General features: G+C 33.9%; 4 protein-coding genes across 5 annotated transcripts; 3 read left to right on the forward strand and 1 right to left on the reverse strand.

Annotated features, from left to right (window-relative positions):
- Positions 1-1160: 1160 nt before the first annotated feature.
- LOC101259830 (65-kDa microtubule-associated protein 6) lies at positions 1161-7931 on the forward strand. The gene is made up of 12 exons (XM_004236865.4): positions 1161-1925; positions 2695-2898; positions 4062-4325; positions 5039-5254; positions 5325-5480; positions 5657-5816; positions 5900-6051; positions 6189-6276; positions 6358-6431; positions 6513-6587; positions 6852-7198; positions 7575-7931. Exons 1-11 carry the CDS (start codon positions 1848-1850, stop codon positions 7185-7187), a joined length of 1803 nt encoding a protein of 600 aa, XP_004236913.1. The 5' UTR covers positions 1161-1847; the 3' UTR covers positions 7188-7198; positions 7575-7931.
- A 291-nt stretch (positions 7932-8222) lies between these two features.
- On the forward strand, positions 8223-11294 carry LOC101259529 (uncharacterized). Of its 2 annotated transcripts, XR_011220520.1 has the most exons (3): positions 8223-9895; positions 10465-10777; positions 10861-11294. XR_011220520.1 is itself a non-coding variant. In XM_069296931.1 (2 exons), coding segments are annotated over exons 1-2 (1599 nt in total). In that variant the 5' UTR covers positions 8223-8297; the 3' UTR covers positions 10466-11294. The 2 variants fall into 2 exon arrangements, 1 of the variants encoding a protein (XP_069153032.1); XM_069296931.1 differs by having other exon boundaries at positions 10465-11294.
- Positions 11295-12395: 1101 nt separating this feature from the next.
- LOC101259234 (zeatin O-xylosyltransferase) lies at positions 12396-14365 on the reverse strand. The gene has a single exon (XM_004236863.3). The coding sequence runs from the start codon at positions 14024-14026 to the stop codon at positions 12614-12616; it is 1413 nt and encodes a 470-aa protein (XP_004236911.1). The 5' UTR covers positions 14027-14365; the 3' UTR covers positions 12396-12613.
- A 5886-nt stretch (positions 14366-20251) lies between these two features.
- LOC101258941 (zeatin O-glucosyltransferase-like) lies at positions 20252-21846 on the forward strand. Its single transcript, XM_004236862.4, has one exon. It carries the CDS (start codon positions 20310-20312, stop codon positions 21651-21653), a length of 1344 nt encoding a protein of 447 aa, XP_004236910.1. The 5' UTR covers positions 20252-20309; the 3' UTR covers positions 21654-21846.
- Positions 21847-22490: the final 644 nt, after the last annotated feature.

Raw genomic sequence — 22490 nt, forward strand, 5'->3', positions numbered from 1 at the left:
AAATAAAACAAATAATAAAATATAGACTAAAAAGTAAGTAGGAAAAAAGAGTGAAGAAAATACTAAGGGCCCGTTTGGCCATAAATTTTGCAAGTAAAACTTGGGAAAAAACTTGACAAATTTTGTTTGTCCATACACTTTTTTATTATTTGGCAAATTTTTCAAATTCCCAAATACTAGAAAAAACTAGTATTTGGCCAAATTTCATTATTTGGAAAGTTTTAGAAATTCAATTTTTACCCTTAACTTTTTATTTTACAAAAATAATATATTTATTGACACCAACCAATAATTTTTTACGTGAACACCAAAGTAGTGATGGAATATTCAATGAATATGAAAATGATGATATGGTTGTTGATGAAAGTGAGGAACTATTGGCTCAGGGTAAGAACATAACTTCATCTTCTCGATCATCTGATTCGGAAATGCAAGCTCATTGAGAAGAGATTGTTCATAAAATGTGGGAAGATTATATTAAAGAATAGGTTGAATTCTTTCATATGAGAAAGCATAGGTTCTTCAGGGATTGCAATATTTATTTCCTTTTGTTTTCTTCTCTTTTTTTTCCGAATTTATATTAGTTGTATTTTCATTATTATGATTTGTACCAAGACCTTTTCATTGTGCGAATATTTACTGTAATGGTTCTTGCTGATTTGTTGCGGAAGTCATAAATCTTGTTACGTGAGATTTCTATTGTGCTATGTAATACAAATTTATGGTTAGTTTGATAGTTTTAAAAACTTATGGGCATAAATCATATTTCTTAAAAAAATGAAATATGTTTCTCAAATTCTATGGCCAAACACATGGTAAAATTTCACCCAAATTTTCATCCAAATAGTATTTGCCAAAAATATTTGAATATCTATGGCCAAACGCTAGCTAAGTATCAATGTAATTAATTACACCAAATCAATCATTACACAATATGAATCTTTTTATCGCTATCTAACCATAGTTTTAGCCGAACGAAACAATAGAATTTATAGAATAAATAATAAAACGTAAAGATTAACAAAAAAGTAAGAAAGAAATACTAAGATAACGACGTTGATTACATCAAATAATCGTTATACCAAATGAATCTTTTCATCATTATCTAATCATAATTTTAACCGACACGACATAATATAATTTAAAGTAACAATCAAATAAATAACAATTATCGAAATAAAGTATAATATAAATATCAAATATCGATGAAAATAGAATAGTAGTAATAACAAATACAGAGCATTTCAAGCTGTTGAAGCAATCACTGCTCACTCCCTCCTTCTTCCACACACAGAGAAAGAGAGAGAGAGAGAACCAACCACCATTGAAACCCGAGCTAAATGCCCATAGATCCGTTTACATTGCTTGTATTTTGACCCGACCCATTAACCCAAATACCCTCGTTCACTCTTCTTCTTCCTCACTACTCTCCATTTCTCACTTTTGGTTAGAAACAGAGTAAAAGAATCAGTTTTTCTCTTTTTGGTTGCTGTTGTTTATTGTCCTTCTAGTACTTTCCTTCGTACCCACTTCTTCTAAATTCTACTTTTTGTTTCACTTCTTGAAGTAAAAGGCAAAAAAGTAGCAAAAAGCAACAAAAACTAAGTGTAAAGTTGTAGTCTTTGTAGTAGGTACTCTAGTGGGTGTGGTGAGAATTGAGGTTCTTGGTGTTTGGGAACTTCAGATCTGATGGGAAGAACAAGTGTTGCTGATGATTTCATGGTCATTTCTTTTACTGACGTTGACTTCAAGGAGTGAAGAGAAAAGTATAAACTAGTCTTTTTTTGAAGCTTTGAGGGACAAATTCTTTAAAAGGGTACTGATATAATCATTCAACAGTAGTAAAAATGATGGCTTTTGGAAGTCCTACGAGTAATGCTCATAGTACAAGCTCTACTTGCCACTCTTTACTTAGAGAACTGCAGGTCTCTTTTCTTTCTCCTCTTACTCTCTGTTTTACTACTTTTTACTGTACATGGTTTCTTGAAATCCATTTGATCAAATGTTCTGTCTGTGGGGAATTTAGTTACTTGTATATAGTTCTTGAGTTTTTGTTTTTTTCTTGGTGCTTATGAAAAAAGGGTGTTTTGTTTTTCTTGGTTTTTTTGTTTTTTAGGAAAAAGATGGAGACTTTTACTTGATTTGAGGTGGGGTTTGGGTTAGTATGGTGAAATGCTTCTTAAAGCATAGAGACTATTTATTGTGCAGTTTATTTATGGCTTGGTAGTTATAACTTATAATGTCTGTTCAATTAAGTTGAAGTAGTTGTTTCTGCTGTTGGGTTTTTAAGTTAGTTGAAGTCTAATTAATGGTTTATGTAAAACAACTGTTTGTTTTTGGATTATGAAATCCAAGTTTGCTTATATGATTTATTCTGGGATTTCCTTTGTTTTTGTCTTTCTCATGGCTTCAACAAATGCTTGATTCAAGTTTGATTTTGTAGTTGGAATTTTACAAACATTAGTGAAAAAGATAACTTTTTGTGTCCAAGATTTCCTGTAGTTCCTTTATAGAATTTCTAGGTGAATATGATGGGAGTTCCTATAGGGATTTCTTTCTTCTGGGTGATTAAGTTGGCACCTGGGAGGGAATAATAGTAGTTAGTTTTTGCTGTTTCTCATGTATGTGAGAGACTGCAGTATTGGTCCCTGATTTTTGTAATGTGTATTGAGTCTGGTTGGTGGTGATGTCCAGCAAATATGGACTGATATTGGAGAGAGTGAAGTTGATAAAGACCGTATGCTGTTGGAGCTGGAAAGAGAGTGTATGGAAGTCTATCGAAGAAAAGTTGAAGAAGCTGCCAATGCAAAATCACGTCTTCATCAGTCTGTTGCAGCTAAAGAAGCTGAACTTGCAACCTTAATGGCTGCTCTTGGTGAACACAACATTAATTCACCGGTAAGGAACACTTCCCTACATGTGGAAACTTTTATCATAGTTAATGATTTATCTTTTCCTCTACTCCCCCTTGTTTATATTTTTCCTTTCATATGGTTACTAGTACTGCGTCCCCTTTTTGGTGAAATGGCACTTCTTTGATCACATAGACCAAAAAACTATTAACTGATTGCTTTCCTGGAGCCTTAGCAATGCCTCAACTCGCGCAAAGTGGGTATTTTGATGTTATTGTTACTTTTCCTCCAAGGCTTACAGCTTAGAGGTTCTTCTAGGCTGTACTGTTGTATCATATCTTAAGCAACTAGCGTGATTCCTATTATCTTCCAAATAAGAGGAATCTCACAAATGGAAGACAGAACTGTCAAGTTCTCTTGGAATAGAAATATATGGATGATCCATCTCATGAATTTTATATCTCATGTGCTCATGATTTATTAGTGTAGCAAGGTGAACTTTATAGATAGTTAATATTTAAAGAATTGAAAGTTTCATATTGTGCTAAAGATATGGAGAAGGAGTATAGTGATCTAGTTGTTTCATTTTTCTTGGATTTGGGGGATCGTGTGGAGTGGCTAATTTAAGAGGTACTCTTGTTGTTTGGACGAATGATTGCTCATATTGTCTAACCCTGTAAAGTCTCCGATTGCAACATTGAGTATCTTCAACATCTAATCTTTTTAGTTGTTTCTGCCTAGAAGATTTACCCTGCGATGTTTGCTCATCTGCTCATCAAATTAAGTTTCGAGCACAGTTTACTGCTTTGTTTCGTATTTGGAAAGAAAGCATATGCACTAATCATCTCTTGAATTTTTGGTGTAATGTGAAGTATGTCTATGATGTATATGTAATTGTGAGTTCATAGACTCCCTGAAGATTCAAGGGAATCAGTATTGTTTTTGCAACACGTATATTGAGCACTTGGTGCAACTAATTAAGTATAAATAAATGAGCAACAATTTTGGCCTATTATAGAAAAAGAGAAGGGTTTAGTTTTGGTTTGATTTCAAAGTGAAGACAAGGCTTTGTTTTTCTTTGTTTTCTAAAACCGGAGCTGTTCTGGAACCAAACAACTTCAGTTTTGGTTTTTGAAAAACTTTCTGGAATCTTTTTGAACAACCGATCCATATTTTCGCTTGTTAATTTTGCTTTTCTGGTTACAACAGATACAGTCAGAGAAGATGTCAGCTTCATTGAAGGAGCAGCTTGGGTTAATCATGCCTCTTGTTGATGATTTAAAAGCAAAGAAAGATGAGAGAGTTAAGCAGTTCGCAGATATAAAGACTCAAATTGAGAAAATAACTAGTGAGATTTCAGGGTCTTGTAATATTGTCAATTCTCTTAGCACCTTAAACTTGGAAGAACATGACTTGTCGACGAGAAAGCTCTCTGAATGCCAATCCCATCTACGTGCTCTTCAAAAGGAGAAGGTATGTGTGGACAAAGTTGTATTTCAATTATATCTTGTTTCTTAGTTACTTTTCTCCTCTTTTCAATTTTTATGCTTTTCCTAATTTGTCAGTCCCCAAAGAATGACAGTTTTCTCTATTTAATGACAATTTAACTTTAAACTTCTCATTTTCCCTTAATGAGATGATTTATTTATGGCCACCCAAATATGACTTGTTTTAGACCACGAGTTCCAAAGGTCCTGCTTTCATTCTTTAAACTGGTGTCCCAGTTCAACACCATCACATAAATTGAGATGGAGGGGGTAATATTTTTAAATAATGCAATAACGATTTTCTTTACTGCTGAAGCATCTTTGAAACATTGTGAGAGACAGGTTTCTTTAAGTTACTTCTTTGCTAGTGTTCACTGGTTTCCCTGGTGGTTATGTATAGACGTTTGTGTATCATTATTCTTGTGATATATACAATTCTGTAAGTTGGCCTTGTCAACTTGGTCCATGGATGTAGCTTAGTTCCCATTTCTCTTCTATCGCATTAGTCCACTTCTATAGGATCCAGTTCATCTACAGCACTCTTAAAAGCTATACAGTATATAACTGAAAATCCTTTTTTGCGTTTATGTGGTTCAGCATGGCATTCTTAATCATCATGAATGGTGCATTTTTGGTTTATCATAAGACGCCTGTCTTTCTTTTAGAAAATTGAATAATGATGATTGCTTCTGCATGCAGTCTGTGCGTGTCCAAAGAGTTCTGGACAGTGTGAATGAGGTTCATACATTGTGCGGTGTACTTGGGCTGGATTTTGGTGAAACTGTAAGCAATGTGCATCCTAGTTTGCACGAGACAAGCATGGGACAGTACACAAACATCAGTGACAGTACATTGGAAGGTCTAGACCAGGCTATCCTTAAACTGAAAACAGAAAGAAAAGTTCGATATCAGAAGGTATTATTTTCCTAGATATGGATGGTACTGTCTTTTCTTTATTTGCTATCTAATCTCATCAATAATGCAGCTAAAGGACGTGGCGGGATCTCTGTTTGAGCTTTGGAAGTTGATGGATACAACGAGAGAAGAAAGGCGTAAGTTATCAAGGATCATTTCCTTTCTTGACATTTCTGAATCAAAAGTTGTTGAACCAGGTGCACTTACATTGGAGGTTATTCAACAGGTGTGCAAACACTTTTTACCTCTTAATTTTTCCCTATTTCTTGCTCTATTCTTTTTTCCCCTTTATATGATTTCCGCAGACAGTTTTGTGGGCTTATTTTTCCAAATTGTAATCATTAATAGTTCCTATATATATATATTTGCAGAAAGATTTGATGTTATTTTTGACATTGCTAGGTATCAGCAGAAGTTGGGAGGCTTACCAAGTTGAAAGCAAGCAGAATGAAAGAGTTGGTGATGAAAAGGAGGGCAGAACTGGAGGATTTGTGCTGTAGAACCCATATACAACCTGATTCAAGTACCGCTGCTGATAAATCCAGTGCAATGATTGACTCTGGTAAGACGTCTGACTTGGATTCGTTAAATGCTTTGTTCATCTGAAATTCAATGCAGAGAAATGAGCTCAATCTCCATTTGAAGGTCTTGTGGACCCTTGTGAGCTCCTGGCAAATATTGAAGCACAAATAAACAAAGTAAAGGATGAAGCTTTAAGCCGAAAAGAAATTATGGATAAGATAGAGCGGTGGCTTTCATCATGTGATGAGGAAAACTGGCTTGAAGATTATAACCTGGTAAGTAAAAACTACTTCCATTCGATTTCCTGTAGCTAATCTCCGTTTCGTACTAACTAATGCTTCTAGTAACTTTAGTTTCTATTGTTGACAAAAACTTTACATCAGCTATAGTTTGATTAGTTTTATATTGTCAGGATCATACACGTTACAGCGGTGGAAGAGGTGCTCATATAAATCTAAAGCGAGCAGAACGAGCAAGAATTACAGTGACTAAGATTCCAGGTATTCTACTCTAGCTTTTTCAGTGGTGTCATTTAAGCTTGAATCATTGACACAAAGTGTACTCAAGGATTTTATGCTCAGGTATGGTTGACAGTTTGGTTAGCCGGACACTAGCTTGGGAAAATGAGAATCAGAAGTTGTTTCTGTACGATGGGGTGAGTTCTTTTGCAGATAAGAAACTTCAGATTTTTTCCTTGTTTCTGCTGTTGGTCAAGTGGATTTGGCTGTACTTGTAGGTGAGATTGGTGTCAATATTGGAGGATTACAAAGTGAGTCGACATCAGAAAGAAGAGGATAAGAAACGTGCGCGGGTATTGTCATTACCCTTATTTACTAATAAATGCTGAATTGTTATATGAGACATGTATCTAACGGAATGCACGATATCTAAATATTAACTGGAATTCTTATGTTGTATAATAACAAAATACTACTTTTTGATCTGTCCTTGTACTAAATGGGCGCTTCAATTGAGTCTAATAGATGAGAGAATGATATTAAGTATAGAGCATCTTAGCCCATATGATTTACAAGTAATTATTTGAAAGTATATGTTTATCTTTTCTTTTACACAGGATCAGAAGAAACTCCAAGATATGCTGCTGGCAGAGAAGGAATCTATATATGGTTCTAGACCTAGTCCAAGAAGAAGCAGCAGCTTTAGGAAGACGAATGGATTCCATACAAATGGAAACGGGTCAGTCACCCCTTCACCACGCCGAAACTCAGTTGGTTGTGCAACTCCAGAGCTTCAAACACCCCGTTCTTACTCTGGGCGGCAGAATACCTATTTCAAGGAAATGAGAAGACTATCTACTGTCCCTCTCAACTTTGTGGCTATGGCAAAGGAAGAAACCATGTCATTTTCTTCAATTGGCGGTTCTGAGCCCGAATCTCCACCTCAAGGCTGAATTCACAGTTGGTAAGCTGCTGCATTTCTTTTTACTCCGGAAATTTTATCATGTAAAATTCTGCTATCACACTTTGGGAGGACTTCAAGATCATCTTTTGAGATGTTTGTAGATAAAAAAGCACTTGTGTAGGTTCTTTTGCTCTCTCTAATTTCCCCTCAATTACCATCACGAATCCCTTCTTGTAGACAACCTGGTTTCAAGTGTAGAAGAGCGTAGAAATGGCTCCATCATCTACTTAGTTTTGAACTGTATGCCATTGGCCCTCAGGATGTTGTTTTTCGTTCCCCTACATACAAGCTCAAGATGCTTTACGTTTCGTGTTACACTTGAATGTCTTATTTCAACCAATATCAGTTGCATCTCACCATGTTTATGTCTTTGCAGGGAGATGATCACATAATCCAAGGCCACATATAACCTCATAATTTGTGAATAGTGAAGGGGAGTGTACACTACTGGTAATGCTGTTAGGCTGTTCTAGGCACTTGGTGACTTTTTTGTTAGTGACTTTTGCTGGTTACTATAGATATTGTTTGTGGATATAATAGTGACTTTAAAGTTCTCTGTTTAAATAGATGTTTACTGATCAAATATGTGTACCTTGAGCTTCTTTTTTGTTGTTGTTGGTGATTTGCATGTACATATAGTGGAATGTTATTGCTATGAATTTATTAGGAATTCTTAGAACCTCTAAAATTTCTAGCTAGCTCCCAATAAAGTTTGTAACATTCAAATGCTCAACTATCATTTCTACTCATATTTGTTTGGGTGAAATTGTATTCTCTCAAGTGCTGGGATCATTGTTTTCCCATTATAAAAAGGAACCATCTCGATTATCATATTATTTTGGTGTTTATGAATGTTTTATGTAAAATTTATAACAATAATAACATTATCTAGTGTGATTTCACTAGAAAAGTTTATAAAGATTGCGTTTGCGACATTCAAATTTCAATTTATATAGAAATAAGTTAGACTGTTTCTGATAGACTTTCGACAATGAAAAAAAATCCAAATCAAACTGTACAAGTAACCAAATAGGGCAATTTGTGTAATTTTGGCTTATAAATGGGATAAAAAAAAATCTCAAGGTCCGGGTACCCAACCATGGTGACCCGGCGTCGGATATTCAATAAATACCTGATCGCCGGCGTCATTGCCGGCGCCGGAATTACTTTCCAAACCCTAACTCCTAACTCATTCCTTTCTTCCACTGATTCCCCTTTCATCAACGGGGTCGTTCGGTCCTCCCGAGCTCTCTTTACCATAACTTCCACTGTCATCGACTACAAGTTCGCACTGTACGGACTCAATCCTCACTCCGAAGACTATCGCCTTACTCTCTCCGAACTGCATCTACGATCAGCGAAAAGAATTCTAACGATGTGTGAAGCAAATAAAGGTATTTACATCAAGGCAGGTCAGTTTGTTGCTGCCATTAGGCAAGTACCAAAAGAATACTCAACAACACTTTCTTCATTACAGGATCATGCTATTCCTTTTCAGTTTGAATCGATTAAACAAGTGTTAGTTAGTAATTTAGGTTTAAATTGTTTATCGGAGGTTTTTTTCTCCTTTGATGAGGTTCCGGTTGCTGCTGCATCTATTGCTCAAGTACACCATGCTGTTTTAGTAAAAGACCGTCAGGAAGTGGCGGTGAAGGTGCAGTATCCTGGACTGGAGTATCAAATGAAATTTGACCTTGTAACTATGTCTTTGTTATCGAAATTGGTTGGATGGATCTTCCCTGGATATAGGTTTCAATGGCTTGTAACTGAATTTGAAAAATCTATTGCATCTGAGCTTGATTTTATTGCAGAGGCTAAAAATTTGGAGAGGATTAGGGAAAATTTTAAGGATAATTCTATGGTTAGGGTTCCGAATGTGTTTTGGGGTTTTACGACAAGGCAGGTTATGACGATGGAGTTTTGCAGAGGTCGTAAAGTCGATGACTTGGAGTTTCTGAAGGAAAGAGGAATTAGCGAAGTCAAGGTTGCAAAAACATTGGCAGAAGTATTTGCAGAAATGATTTTTGTTCATGGTTTTCTTCATGGGGATTTACATCCTGGTAATATATTGGTTTCTCCTGAAGGGAAGAATGGATTTTCGTTAGTGTTGTTGGATTTCGGGATTTGTAAACAGTTGAATGAGGATTTCAGATTGAAGTATTGCGAGCTTTGGGAGGCTTTGGTAGTTAAGGACCCAGCCAAAATCCAGGAGATAGGAGAATATTTTGGTGTTGGGAAGTACTCGAGATACTTCCCTGTCATATTCACAGGAAGAACAATTGACAGCAAGTCCGCACTGGGCGAAGGAATGTCTGTTGAAGAAAAGAAGAACCTGAAGCAGGAACTGAAGTCACTTAAAATGGAGGATATATCTTCCTTCATGGAATCTCTGCCTACCGATTTTCTCACAGTATTGCGGACTGATGGGCTCCTAAGATCTCTGACGAGCAAGTTGGGTGCTCCCTTGAGAGTCAGGTTACTAGCATATGCTGAGTATGCACTTTATGGACTCTCGTTGAAGGCCGACTCTAAATCTGATTCTGCCATAGAAGTCGTGCTCTTTAGATTCAAGATTGGCCTCCGATACATCCAACTAAGACTCCTGTTTGGGATATTGGGGCTTGTTTCATGGCTAGCAAACATCAAACACACGTCAACTAGGAGGTTTAAAGATTTTCTTGCCTCAGCTGGTTTGTGGTAAGGAACTTGTACTGTCCTTTATTGACCGCATAATTAAGTCTGGCCAGTTGTAATAGTGAAGAAATTGTCTCATTTACATTCACTCACCTCATAAGAAGCTTTCCTAAACAAATGTCTCTAGGTGGTATACTAAAACTCTAGAGAGGAAAGTCTGTTTCTACTTTCTACTAACTCCATCCGATCATCTTTGAAGTGTTGTGTCATGCCTCATGTTTAGTCTAAAACTAGACGAAAACCTGTAAAGTCAATTGCAATTTTATAGTAATTTTTTCTCGTCCAAAAGCTATTGGATCTTTTCTCTTAAATGGCATCACATTCTATTATTATCTGCCAGCACAAGTTGGGATTGCCCTACATAAAAAAAATTGATTTCCTTCGAGCATTTGTTAATGTTGTATCTTGTTGTTAGCGCAACTATATCGACATGATATTTACCAATTACAACAAGTACTTTTCAACAATATTTTGCCAATCTTTCACATTAGGAACTTGTGACCTTTTGTCTTATCTGCATTCAGTAGAACACAACTAGATTTCCGACTCTCACCACCATATGCTGTTTGTAGAATTTAAATTTGCTGTGCTCGAGAATATATATTGGTCATTAAGCTCAAAATGGGGCTTGGTTTGATGACAATACCCAAGAATTATACCGAGGTAAATAGGTAGAAAAGTGCTTATAAAGCACCATTTGATAGCTTATTATCGGAGTTATGAGGTTGTTGCTTTAACATATACTGCTAGAGACTGCTGTAGTGTAAACAGTTTTCACGAAAACTGATGGATGATAAATAAGGCCATGGAAAAGCAATTTAGAAGCGTGCTTTGTCACAATCAGTAATCGCAGAAAGAGCAAGAACTACAGTGACTAAGTTCCAGGTATTCTTCTCTAGCTTCTTCAATGATGTCATTTAATCCTGGATCATCGGCAGAAATGAAAGTCAATGGCTTTTTACGCTCAGTTATCTGTTCGATTAACAAGGCTCTAGCTTGGGAAGATGAGAAACAGAAGTTTTTCTGTACGATGGAGGTGCGTTCGTTTGCAGCTGTGCTGCCATAGGAATGGGATGAATCACAGTTACCATCTTCTGGGTCACAATGAGTGATGAAAAACGACCCATGAAAACCAAGAAAGTGTGGACGCGATCATCCCAACTGTGTTTGTCCTTGTAAAACATGTCCAGGTAACTATTAAAACTCATTGAAGGTTGATGTACCTCCTATTTTCATCTTATTATAATTGGAAGAGAGGACCGTGCTTCTTAACGATTCGTCTAGTCCTGTACATGTATAGCTATTTCGATGTAATTATGATGGTCTCTTCTTTCTCAACATGTATATTAGTTCTAATGACAATGATACAATTGAAGACATCTAATTTTGATTTCTTAGAGAAGGATACTTTGTACTTTGTGACTATGATTTAGTTTGTCATATGCACATATAGCAATGAACTTTTATCACGCCTGATGCAGTTCTTTAAACTGAGAAATAACAGAAATACTTTGAAAAATTAAGTCTATGAGAATTGTTTAAAGAGAGAAGCATTGAAAACACGCTTAAAAACTCAGCGTGAATCATTAGTTTTAGTCCCCGAGCTATTGACGACCTTAAAAGCACACCCCTCTACTTGACTAACTGAACCTAACTACACCCCTGATCTTGCAACATGATTGAAATAAACCACTAAATCCTCACCAAGTCAACACTTCTCTTGATTTTTTTTTATATAAAAACCCCTTGCTCCTACAAGAGTTTGAGACCACTTGATACGTCATGTGATAGAACGGGGTGTATCTTAGTTTAGTTTGTCAAGTTAAGAATTGTTTTAAGACTATCAATAATTCGAGAGGACCAAACTAATAATTTCCACCAAGTTCGAGAATCTTTTCAATACAGAAATCAATCATAGCTATGTAGATTTCACCTTATTACAAGACAAAAGGACATGTCATTTGACAAAAATTTTGGATGTGAGGAAAGAAAAGTATGTGGTGCAGATTGCAGAAGTACTATTTTGACCACTCATCATAGTTTTGGAAGCTAGTAATAATTGATCTTCTAGAATTTTTTTTTCATTTTTGGTTGCTCTTTTCAAGGGTTTTGTTTACTTTATATTTTTGTCTGTATTTTAAATGATCTTGTAATGCTCCAGGACTACATAATATCAGAAAACACTCAGTCTGTCTAAAGGAGTACATTTTTTTTGGCGCAATTTGTTTCGATTCGATGTTTGATATTCATTTTGGAGTTTGACTAATCGTGAACAAAAAGTCTCACTTTGAAAGGTCCAACACTTCATACCAAAGGTGATCTCAGATTAATGTTCGAACCTCATGTCTCTGGTTAAGGATAGTAATTAAGTCAAAAGAGTTTTGGGAATATTTGAAGACATAACAAGTTTTTACTATTTGTTGGGAAAATCAGCTGTGATGAACTTTTCAATTCTTTCACCGTGATTTCTCAGATGTTCACTCAACTACTAAAGTACTAAAAGTTATTATCATCGCGTAAGTCATTTTCTTTATCGAAAGACCAACAGAATCACACTGAAAATGGCTACAGCAACACATTATACAAATAGAAGAACTATCTCTCTTGCCAAGATGTAAAATAGTAAACGCGATCGAAATGATAACATAAACAAGTAGCCAGCAATGTTCTTTGTTTTTCTGAATCAATATTCATTAGTTGTTGAGAGCTAGAAGATGAAGTCTATCTTGTGATATGCGCGATGAAAGAATCCAACTCCATTCGAGAAGCCCCCCCTTTCTCTGTGGACAGCCTTACAGCTTCTCCCAATTCTTCTGCTCTTTTTCTAATCACATCGCCTTCTTCTGATGCCATCAACTTCCTCACGACGTCCTCAATAGTGGATGCATTCACCATCTCCTCGCGTTTCTCCCACTCCCTCACAATCAGGCCTATTTTCAACACGTCCGTCACCAAGAAACCAGTCATTGGTTGATCAGAGTGCATAGGCCAAGCAGCTATAGGCACCCCCATAGTAATACTCTCTATACAAGAATTCCATCCACAATGACTCATGAACCCGCCTGTAGACGAATGAGCCAAGATTTCTGGTTGTGGTGCCCATTCTCTTACCACTAACCCGACCCCTTTTACTCTTTCCTCAAACCCTTCTGGCAACTCAACTCTCCTAGCTTCCTCAGTAAAGATATCTCCTCTATCCGCGTCCCTCAACACCCATATAAACCTCTGTTTGCTCTGCTCTAATCCCATCGCGAGCTCCTTGATTTCCCTATCAGAAAATGAAGTTGTTGTTCCAAAAGACACATAAAGTACTGATCTTGGAGGCTGTTTGTCAAGCCAATCCAAACATACATCCTCCCTATTCGATATACGATCCATTTTGGTGGGCAAAAGTGGTCCAATTGCCCAATTTTTCTTCTTCTGATCACTTGCTACTTGTGCTAACAAATCAAGAAACTTACCTTCAATCACTTTGCTTGTATTATGTATATCACCTGATCTAATATCTAAATATGGACTCTGAGAAGCTCCGCGATCTCTGATTTTATCCGTCATAATTCCATCAAGGGAAGGTAACTTTTTAAGCAATTCCTCTTCAAGTTGAACAGACATTCCAACGGACAAGCATATAATACAGTAGAAAGTGAACACAGAAATGCAATTAAATATATAGGATTCCGCGTTGTGCAAGGATGAAACGTCTTGAATGTTATAGGACATTAAAGAATCATGAACAACAACGACTCGTCTTGATATTGAGGAAATATCGCGTAAGAAGGAAGCAATAGGCTCGCGAAGAAGCATACAAGCATCCCATGATGGCTCCAGATGTGATGGAAATTTGCTCAATGCATTAGGATCAGGTGCAGGAGAGGTAAAATCAGGTGTTGGGATATCATGGAAATGAATTTTGGCTATGTCTGAAGGATTTAACGCGTTGGCTCGAACACGAGCTTGAAGATTATGTGTAGCTGAGCCAACATAATAGACTGGAAGATCATCATATGATGAGGTGATTAAACAAGCAAGTTGAAGAAGTTGATTAAGATGGCCTTGTCCTGGAAATGGAACCATAACTATAGCTACTTCATCTTGTTTTAAATCGAAATTTCGTACTTCTATCTGATCCTCCATGTCTCCTGATTGAGCTTGTGTTACAAATAATTTATAAAAATCAAAATTTCGTATTTCTCTCTAAGAGATTTGAACTTGTAAAAAATATTTTTGAAGTTGCTCTTGAAATGATTAAGAATATTATATTTATGAAATATGAAATAAAAAACATTGACTTACACAATTTGTGTTGTGAAAGCAAAAAAGGACAGGCTAACTAATCCAGCCACTCATCCCTCAATTATTGGTGGATTTAAATCTTATCATCAATCTTGATTTTCTTCGAAAATAATAATAATATTTTGTGTCATGTTGTTATAAAGTCAAGTCATTTTGTCCAAGTTATTATATACAAAAAAAAAAAAATATGTAGTCAAACTTTTCTTTTATACTATATTTTTTTATGAGATCGATTTTTCATGTTATACTACGATACACGTTATATAAAATTATATCACTATTCGTACATTGATTGATTTTGTCTTTTACTAAACTGATGTTATTCTGGTTGAATTTTATACTGAAAGCACTTAACTCTCACTTTGATTTCATAAAGCCAAAGATGGAAATAAAATATCTAAAAATATTTTGTATATAAAAATAAAATATAGTACAGTACTAGTTATGAAATTATATTAACAATCTATTTCATATCAAGCAATCTTAATGATTGTATCAACAACAAAAAACAAGAAATTCAGAGTAATTCTTCAATTGACCCTTGACGGTAATCTGGACTTGGAACTGACAATGTGAACACCTACCACAATTAGAAATATTGACTCATTCGTCTACGGGCGGGTTCAAGAGTCACTATGAATGGAATTCCTGCATAGAGAGTATAACTATGGGGGTGCCTATAGCTGCTTGGACTATGCACTCTGATCGACCAAGAAACGGTTTCTTGGTGACGGAAATGTTGAAAATAGGACGGATTGTAAGAGAATGGGAGAAACGCGAGGAGGTAGTAAGTGCATCCACTATTGAGAATGTCGTGAGGAAGTTGATGGCATCAGAAGAAGGCGATTGCGATTAGAAAAAGAGCAGAAGAATTGGGAGAAGATGTAAGACAGTCCATAGAGAAAGGGGTTACTTCTCGAATAGAGTTGGATTCTTTCATCGCGCATATCACAAGATAAAGACTTTTTTAACTAGAATTGAGTCCACAATTGTGGATGTATAATTAAGTACTTGTTTGTGTTTACTTTTGTACAATTTATAAGCATTTCAATAACAATCTTTATGGATGGTATATCCTGCACAAGTACCCCTCAACCTATGCCCGAAATCTCTCTGTTCCATAATATATGTCGCCCTTTTTTAAAAATAGCTGGACCGCAATATATGTAAGTATATAACATTTATGCATAAATTATCATTTTTTGCGCATTATATCCTTGATAGATTAATTAATCTTGAAAATGTATATACTTTAACTAACCTAGGAAATCTACGAATAATTAATTTCATGGAGAGAGTACTTCATTAATTAATTAACTACTTTCTTTATTCACGACTTATTCTATAAAATTTGATTTTGAAAAAAAATATCAACAAAAATTAAAAATAAAAGATGAAATGGAGGCTACAATTACATGAATAATTTCTAATGTAGTTAAACATGGACTAATGATCTTGATGACTCTTCGTTTACATTGTCATCATTTAAGTTTTCATCTGTTATTTATTGAAAAAGAAAAAAAATTATGAAATAAAATGGAGGTTACAAGTTACAACTACATGGATCATCTCTAATATTGTCATGTTTGTTTAAGAATTTATATATAAAAAACAGGTGGTTGACATTTTTGCGCATTTCGATATGAGATTAGGCTTGGTGGTTGTCCAATGAATCATCTGCTAGCCCAAAATTGTTAATGAAGATCGAAAGATTCAACTATAGAAAAGAAAACTGAAACGGAGAAAGAAGATTTTTGAAGACTTTTAGAATTGCTTGGAAATGTCTTTGTTTTTTGATTTTTTTTACAAATGACTATTCTAACATCTTTTACAATGACAATTTAGATTTTTCTCAAGTACAAAAATCAAAGATGTTACTCTACAAAATTCTAAAAAGTTCTATGAAATATCTAAGATATTTTTTGTACCTCCAAAAAAATTAACTTTAATTTTCACATCATGTATATATGTCGTAGTATTAACATTATTCATGTAGTGTCTTGCTCTTCGATATATGTTACCATATGTCGTTACAATTTTAAAAAATAATTCTTGATTATTGACTTTTGTATTAATTGTCTGGTTTTCCCTTTAGCAATATTTCCTCGTTCATAACTATTTTGATTTGATATGATACTAATCGCTATGGACATGCGTTGTATGTTACCATATCAATTTTAATACTATATATAATAAAAATAAAAATAAAACAAAAGGAAAAGGCATAGATTATCCCTTAAACTTGTATAGAAAAAGTGAGTTGCACACTTAAACTATTATAACGACTTATTACACATCTCTACTATTTAAAAGTGAATTTATTTACTGGCTTAAGTCATCTGCGACACATTAAAATTTTCTGCATAACTCATTTAGACACTTCGATTAGGACTAGTACCTATTGAACACCTCTATCCACTCGAATGTGAACCATTTAACACTTTATGCAGATGTGACACAAAAAGTGTAATTCACATCTTGGTATGTGCGTGAAATAAATATTTTAACATTTTTCCTTTTCTTTTAAAATATTTTCTTTATATTTTTCATTATTTTTTTAAAAAATAACAATCTTTCTCTTCTTCCTCTCTTTCAAAACAACACACCTACTACAATCACTTCTTCAATACAATTCATCACCATTTCCCCCTGAAAATTTCCTTCTTTTTTTTTTTTTTAAAAAGAAATCATCTTATCATTGTTTACTTTCGTTTTTTTTTTCCAGAAAAAAGTTAGAGATCACTTGTCGGATAAAATGGAGATTATGATGTACATCTTTTTAAGAAAATACCATCAATTTAAATGAAAATAAGAAAGAAGACATAAAGAGAAATAATAATGATAAATTCTCTCATAATACATGTTAAACCCTCTAATGTTTGACTCTCGAAAAACGAAAAGTGCCACATAAAATGGGACAGAAGGAGTACATTTTTTTAGTTCAAAGTATTTTCTTTTAGAATTTTGTTATATTCAAAATTCATTTTTATAATTATTTTAAATCAAAACTCCATGTGTCTTCGTTTGATTTGTCATTTTGCCACATCATATGCATGTGTATTACACACACATTCTCTTTAGACGAAGTGTAAGAAAAATGTTCAATAGAAAATTATTTTTTAAGATTGAAGTGTCTAATAGGAAACAATGTTTTTTTAAGGTGATCTAGTGAATTATACGGACTACTTTAAGGGGTCATAGGTGACTTAAGCCTTATTTACTCCTTAAAACTGACGTGTCAAAACTAGCGCGCTAGAAAAAAATTAAAGTTAAAAAAATAACTAAAGGTAAAAGGCGTAGATCCCCCTTGAACTTGTGTCTAAAAGTCAGTTACACATTTTAACTATTAAGACGATCTATTACACACCTAAACTTGTTTAAAGTGGTATTAATGCCCCCTTTGAAGAGACATGGCAGAGAAAGTGTCTTCACCTTCCTTAAGGTGCTTGAGAAGAAAAAAAAAATGTCAAAATAACAAATTTAAACATGTGACACTATCTTATCAGAATCCATTGAAGAAAATGATTACTCTATGTTTGTCTTCACTATTCTTATCAGAAACACTAATCACAGTGTCATTTTGTCTCAGCCGTCATCAATAACATATTTGATTATTCACTACGCACAAAAACTACAAATGAAATACTTGATTTGCATCTATAAGTATCAATAATTTTAAAGAAAAATACAGATCTGTGAAATTTTTTGTTTCACCGACAACAATGGTGTTGCCCCTGCCAATATCTCTTACTTGATAATCATCTTACTATTTCCGTCTTGTTTTCTCTTTTTTTGCTTCAATTTATGAAGAAGAAAGAAGGAATGAATTTAAAAAAGTAAAGAGATGGAGAGGGAAGAACGAACACAAAGAGTAAAAATAACTATTTTGGGAAAGTGTGAGAAGATATTAAAGGAAAAAGGTTAAAAAAATATAAAATAATATTATTTACGTCATCAAAACACGTGTATAACATTTTCTCACACAAAAATTGAGATTGTCTTCGGAAGGGGTTATTAATACCACTTTAAACAAGTCCAGGTGTATAATAGATCATCACAATATTTTAGCGTGTAACTAACTTTTCAAGACAAGTTCAAGGAGGAATTTGTGTCTTTTCCCAAAATTAAATAATCAAAATCTTCCTTCCCTCATATTACCCTTTAAAAAAGAATTCAAAAAAAAAAATAATCAAAATCTTCCTTACTATCCATTACCCTCTTCTTTTTTTTTTCATTCTTTAATTTTTTCACACCATTTTTTATTTTTCATGATAACCTCAAAGATTCATAACGACGAGAGCGTAATACTGTTGTTGTTTGTTATGGTTATTTGTTAGTTGTTTAGATCTGAAAACAGAGCCATGGCGGAAGCTTTGAGCTCGCCGCCACACCAACAAAAAAAAATCAAAAGAATAAAATAATGAGGTCCGATTTGGTGTTTTTCAGTGATTGATTTGGATTTTCAGTGATTGTTTTGTGGCGGTTTAGGTGATTGTTTGGTAGCTAATGATTTGTCGAAAAAGAAGAACGAATATAGTTGTGGAGGTGAACTTATGGTGGTGATGAGTTGATTATGCTTCGTCGGATAAGACAAAGAAAATCGTGATATAAATTAAATGAATGATTTTTATTATAAGATTAAAAATAAAGTGGGTGAGATTTACCGATAAAGAAGATATAATTTTCAATTTTTTTTAAAATAATTAATTAGAAATTAATAAGTATAAAATAGAGTTAACAAAAAGAATGTCAGATTAATTAACAAAGAAAACAAAACAAAACAAAACAAAGAGAATATAAAAAATTATAAAATCTGACGTAGCATTGACGTGGTGCTTGTAATACACTACGTGTTACAATAGTAGTGTTACACGTCTCATGATGATATTAAATTCAATTTTAAATATTAAAAATTCATAATAAATCGTCATAATAATTTAAACGCTTAACTGACTTTTCAAATCAAATTTAAAAGGAATATTTTTATGTCTTTTTTCCATAAAACAAAATCAGAACATGTTAGCTTTAGCCCATATGACAATGTCCCCACAGATTCCCCACAAACTGCTTCATCCAATTAATGTAATAAAGTAGAATTGACGTACCACCAAATTTTAAATGATGTGCTGATTGAAAATTCAAATAAATATTAAACGTGTAACAATTTATTAATGAGGTGCGTGAAAATTAATTTGAAATAAATGTTAAACGTGTTGCAAATTTGCTATTTTTATGTACTTAGAAATAGATTTTATGTTATGATCCTATTATTAGTAGGATAATAATATGTATGCTGCAATTAATTTAGTCCTGATAAAAAATTGTTTCGTTTAATCGTAATATAATATTTGAGTAAAATATTTAACTTAAAAAAAAAACAAACAAATAAGTGAACATACATGCAAAACTCCAAAACATGTGCACCGCATATTTTCTTGATATATCTCAAAATCTTTGTGGTTCATGTTGCATAACCTAGATTCAATAATTTAAAAAAAAATATTTTTTTTCATCTTAATTTACGTGACGTTTTTTGAATTTCGAAATTTAAATAAATCTATCTTTGATCGTAAGTTTTTTCATATATATCTTTTGAATTGTCAATTATTATAATGTTTTTTTACGTTGTGTACAAATATATAAATTTCATTTCAAAAATATTAAAGATTCCACGAGCAAATTTCCCGTTTGACTCTCGAAAAAACGAAAAACGTCACATAGAGTAATTACTATGTGTGGTAGCCTATCCTCTTTCTTACATACACATGATTATAACTACACTACAACAAAAATGATAATTAGCGACATTTAATTCTTAATTGCCGCTAAATATGTATTTTTAGCGGCAATTGTCACTCTTTGTATATATCCCTAAAGCCTTTAGCGACATTGGTTTTAATGGCACTTAACTTATTTCGGTAAAAACTTTAGCACTCTTTATTAGTGTCAATATTTAATGCCGCTAAAAGTTGTTTTGGCTGTAGTGCTATGAAGCTGGTAGGACTTGAACAAACAACCTCAGAAAAATTTACGACGCCTTTATAAACCGCTACTGTGTGTGTATATATACACACACACTCACTTCAAACATCTTTTGTATAAACTTCAAAAGTTTGCTTCTACCATGACACAAGTAGAAAACCATGAACTTAGCAAACTAAAACAAGATGAAGTAGCTATAGTTATGGTGCCATTACCAGCTCAAGGCCATCTCAACCAACTACTCCAACTTTCATGTTTGATCTCCTCCTATCATCATCCTGTCTACTATGTTGGATTGGCAACACATAATCGTCAAGCTAGGATCGCGTTAAATCCTTCAAACATATCCAAACTTCACTTCCATGACCTTCCAAATCCTGAACTAATTGCCTTTGAGACAATATGGGATGCTTCTATGCATCTTCGCGATCCCATTGCTTCATTCATACGCGATATTTCATCAAAAGTAAGACGAGTCATCGTTGTTCATGATCCTATGATGTCTTATAATGTCCAAGATGTTTCATCTTTGCCTAATGCTGAATCCTATATATTTAACAACATTTCAGTATTCTCATGCTACATTATCATGTGCTTGTTCTTAAAGACATCTGTTCAACATGAAGAGGAATTGCTTAAAAAGTTGTACTCATTTGAAGGAGTTACAACAGATGAAGCTATGGATTTATCAGATTCTCAACATCCATATATGGATATTAGATCAGGTGATATCCATAACACAAGTAAAGTAATTGAAAGAAAGTATATTGATTCGATGGAACAAGCAGAACTTAGTCTTAACAAGAAACAATGGGCAATTGGACCTATTCTACCTACTAAACTCGATTACATCTCGAACAAGGAGGATGTATGTTTGGATTGGCTCAACAAACAACCTCCAAGATCAGTTCTTTACGTATCTTTTGGAACGACAACTTCACTTTCCGATAGGCAAATCAAGGAGCTCGCGATGGGATTAGAGCAGAGTAAACAGAGGTTTATATGGGTGTTGAGAGACGCGGATAGAGGAGATATCGATAGAAAAGTTGAGTTGCCTCAAGGATTTGAGGAAAGAGTAAAAGGGGTTGGGTTAGTGGTAAGAGAATGGACACCACAACTACAAATCTTGGCTCATTCGTCTACAGGCGGGTTCATGAGTCATTGTGATTGGACCTCTTGCTTAGAGAGTATTACTATGGGAGTGCCTATAGGTGTTTGGCCTATACACACTAATCAACCTATAAATGGTTTCTTGGTGACAGATATATTGAAAGTAGGCCTGCTCGTTAGAGATTGGGGGAAACGCGAGGAGGTGGTAAGTGCATCGACTATTCAGAATGTCGTGAGGAAGTTGATGGCGTCAGAAGAAGGCGATACGATTAGAAAAAGAGCAGAAGAATTGGGAGAAGCTGTAAGACAGTCCACAGAGAAAGGGGGAGCTTTTCAAATAGAGTTGGATTCGTTCATCGCGCATATCACAAGATAGACTTGTGTTTCTTTTGTAGCTCTTTTCTTCTTTGAGTTTCTCTTTTCAAGCATTTTGGTTACTTCTCTATTCTCTTTTTTGAACTTGTTATTGATCAGCTTCTTGGCTCAGACTAATGTATGCTACCTTATATTTCTTTGATCTTCGAAATGTTCGATATCTGAAATATATTCATCGCTAAATTCAAAGTTAAGTCCTTTTGTACGTAAGTTTGACATAAGAATATAACTATAAAATGTTATGTCAAATGTTGGAGATTTGATATTTTTAAAGCTTCATGAATAAAAATCTTTTATTCCATCGCAGGAACTAATATATTTTAATAACATTAGATTTATAGAAAAAGTTACAAGTTCAAATGGAAAAGAAAGAAATGTAAATAAAGACATGACATTCATAATAAAATATATTACATTTATATATACAATAATATTATCATATTAATTGAATTATATTTTGTTAGAAGTCGATTTGCTATACACAAAATATTTCATATGTATAAAAAAAACTGAAATATAAAAAAGAAATAAACAGAAAAGAAAGCACGACTATGTTACAAATACATATATATTATAATTCTTAAACTATATATTAAAGGATCTGTATATCAAAAAAATTAAATATGAATTCTAATACAATAAAATTCAATGTAACATTTGCACTAATTTTTTACTTTAGATTATTTTTTTTTATTTTTACTTGGGCACTAATTTTTGTACCTTTCTATAACAGTTAAGTACATGAATTTTATAAACATTTGAGATACATATAAAAAGGAAAAAGTAAAAATATGTTGTTTCAAAAAAGATAAATAATTATCAAACAACGAAAAATACA

Source organism: Solanum lycopersicum, chromosome 4 (assembly GCF_036512215.1).
Source record: "Solanum lycopersicum chromosome 4, SLM_r2.1".
NCBI lineage: Eukaryota > Viridiplantae > Streptophyta > Magnoliopsida > Solanales > Solanaceae > Solanum > Solanum lycopersicum.

Coding starts and splice junctions, on each gene's coding strand:
- LOC101259830 (XM_004236865.4), top strand. CDS start 1,848: ATGATGGCTTTTGGAAGTCCTACGAGTAATGCTCATAGTACAAGCTCT. Junction 2,899..4,061: donor AACACAACATTAATTCACCG/GTAAGGAACACT, acceptor TGGTTACAACAG/ATACAGTCAGAGAAGATGTC. Junction 6,277..6,357: donor TACAGTGACTAAGATTCCAG/GTATTCTACTCT, acceptor TTTTATGCTCAG/GTATGGTTGACAGTTTGGTT.
- LOC101259529 (XM_069296931.1), top strand. CDS start 8,298: ATGGTGACCCGGCGTCGGATATTCAATAAATACCTGATCGCCGGCGTC.
- LOC101259234 (XM_004236863.3), bottom strand. CDS start 14,026: ATGGAGGATCAGATAGAAGTACGAAATTTCGATTTAAAACAAGATGAA.
- LOC101258941 (XM_004236862.4), top strand. CDS start 20,310: ATGACACAAGTAGAAAACCATGAACTTAGCAAACTAAAACAAGATGAA.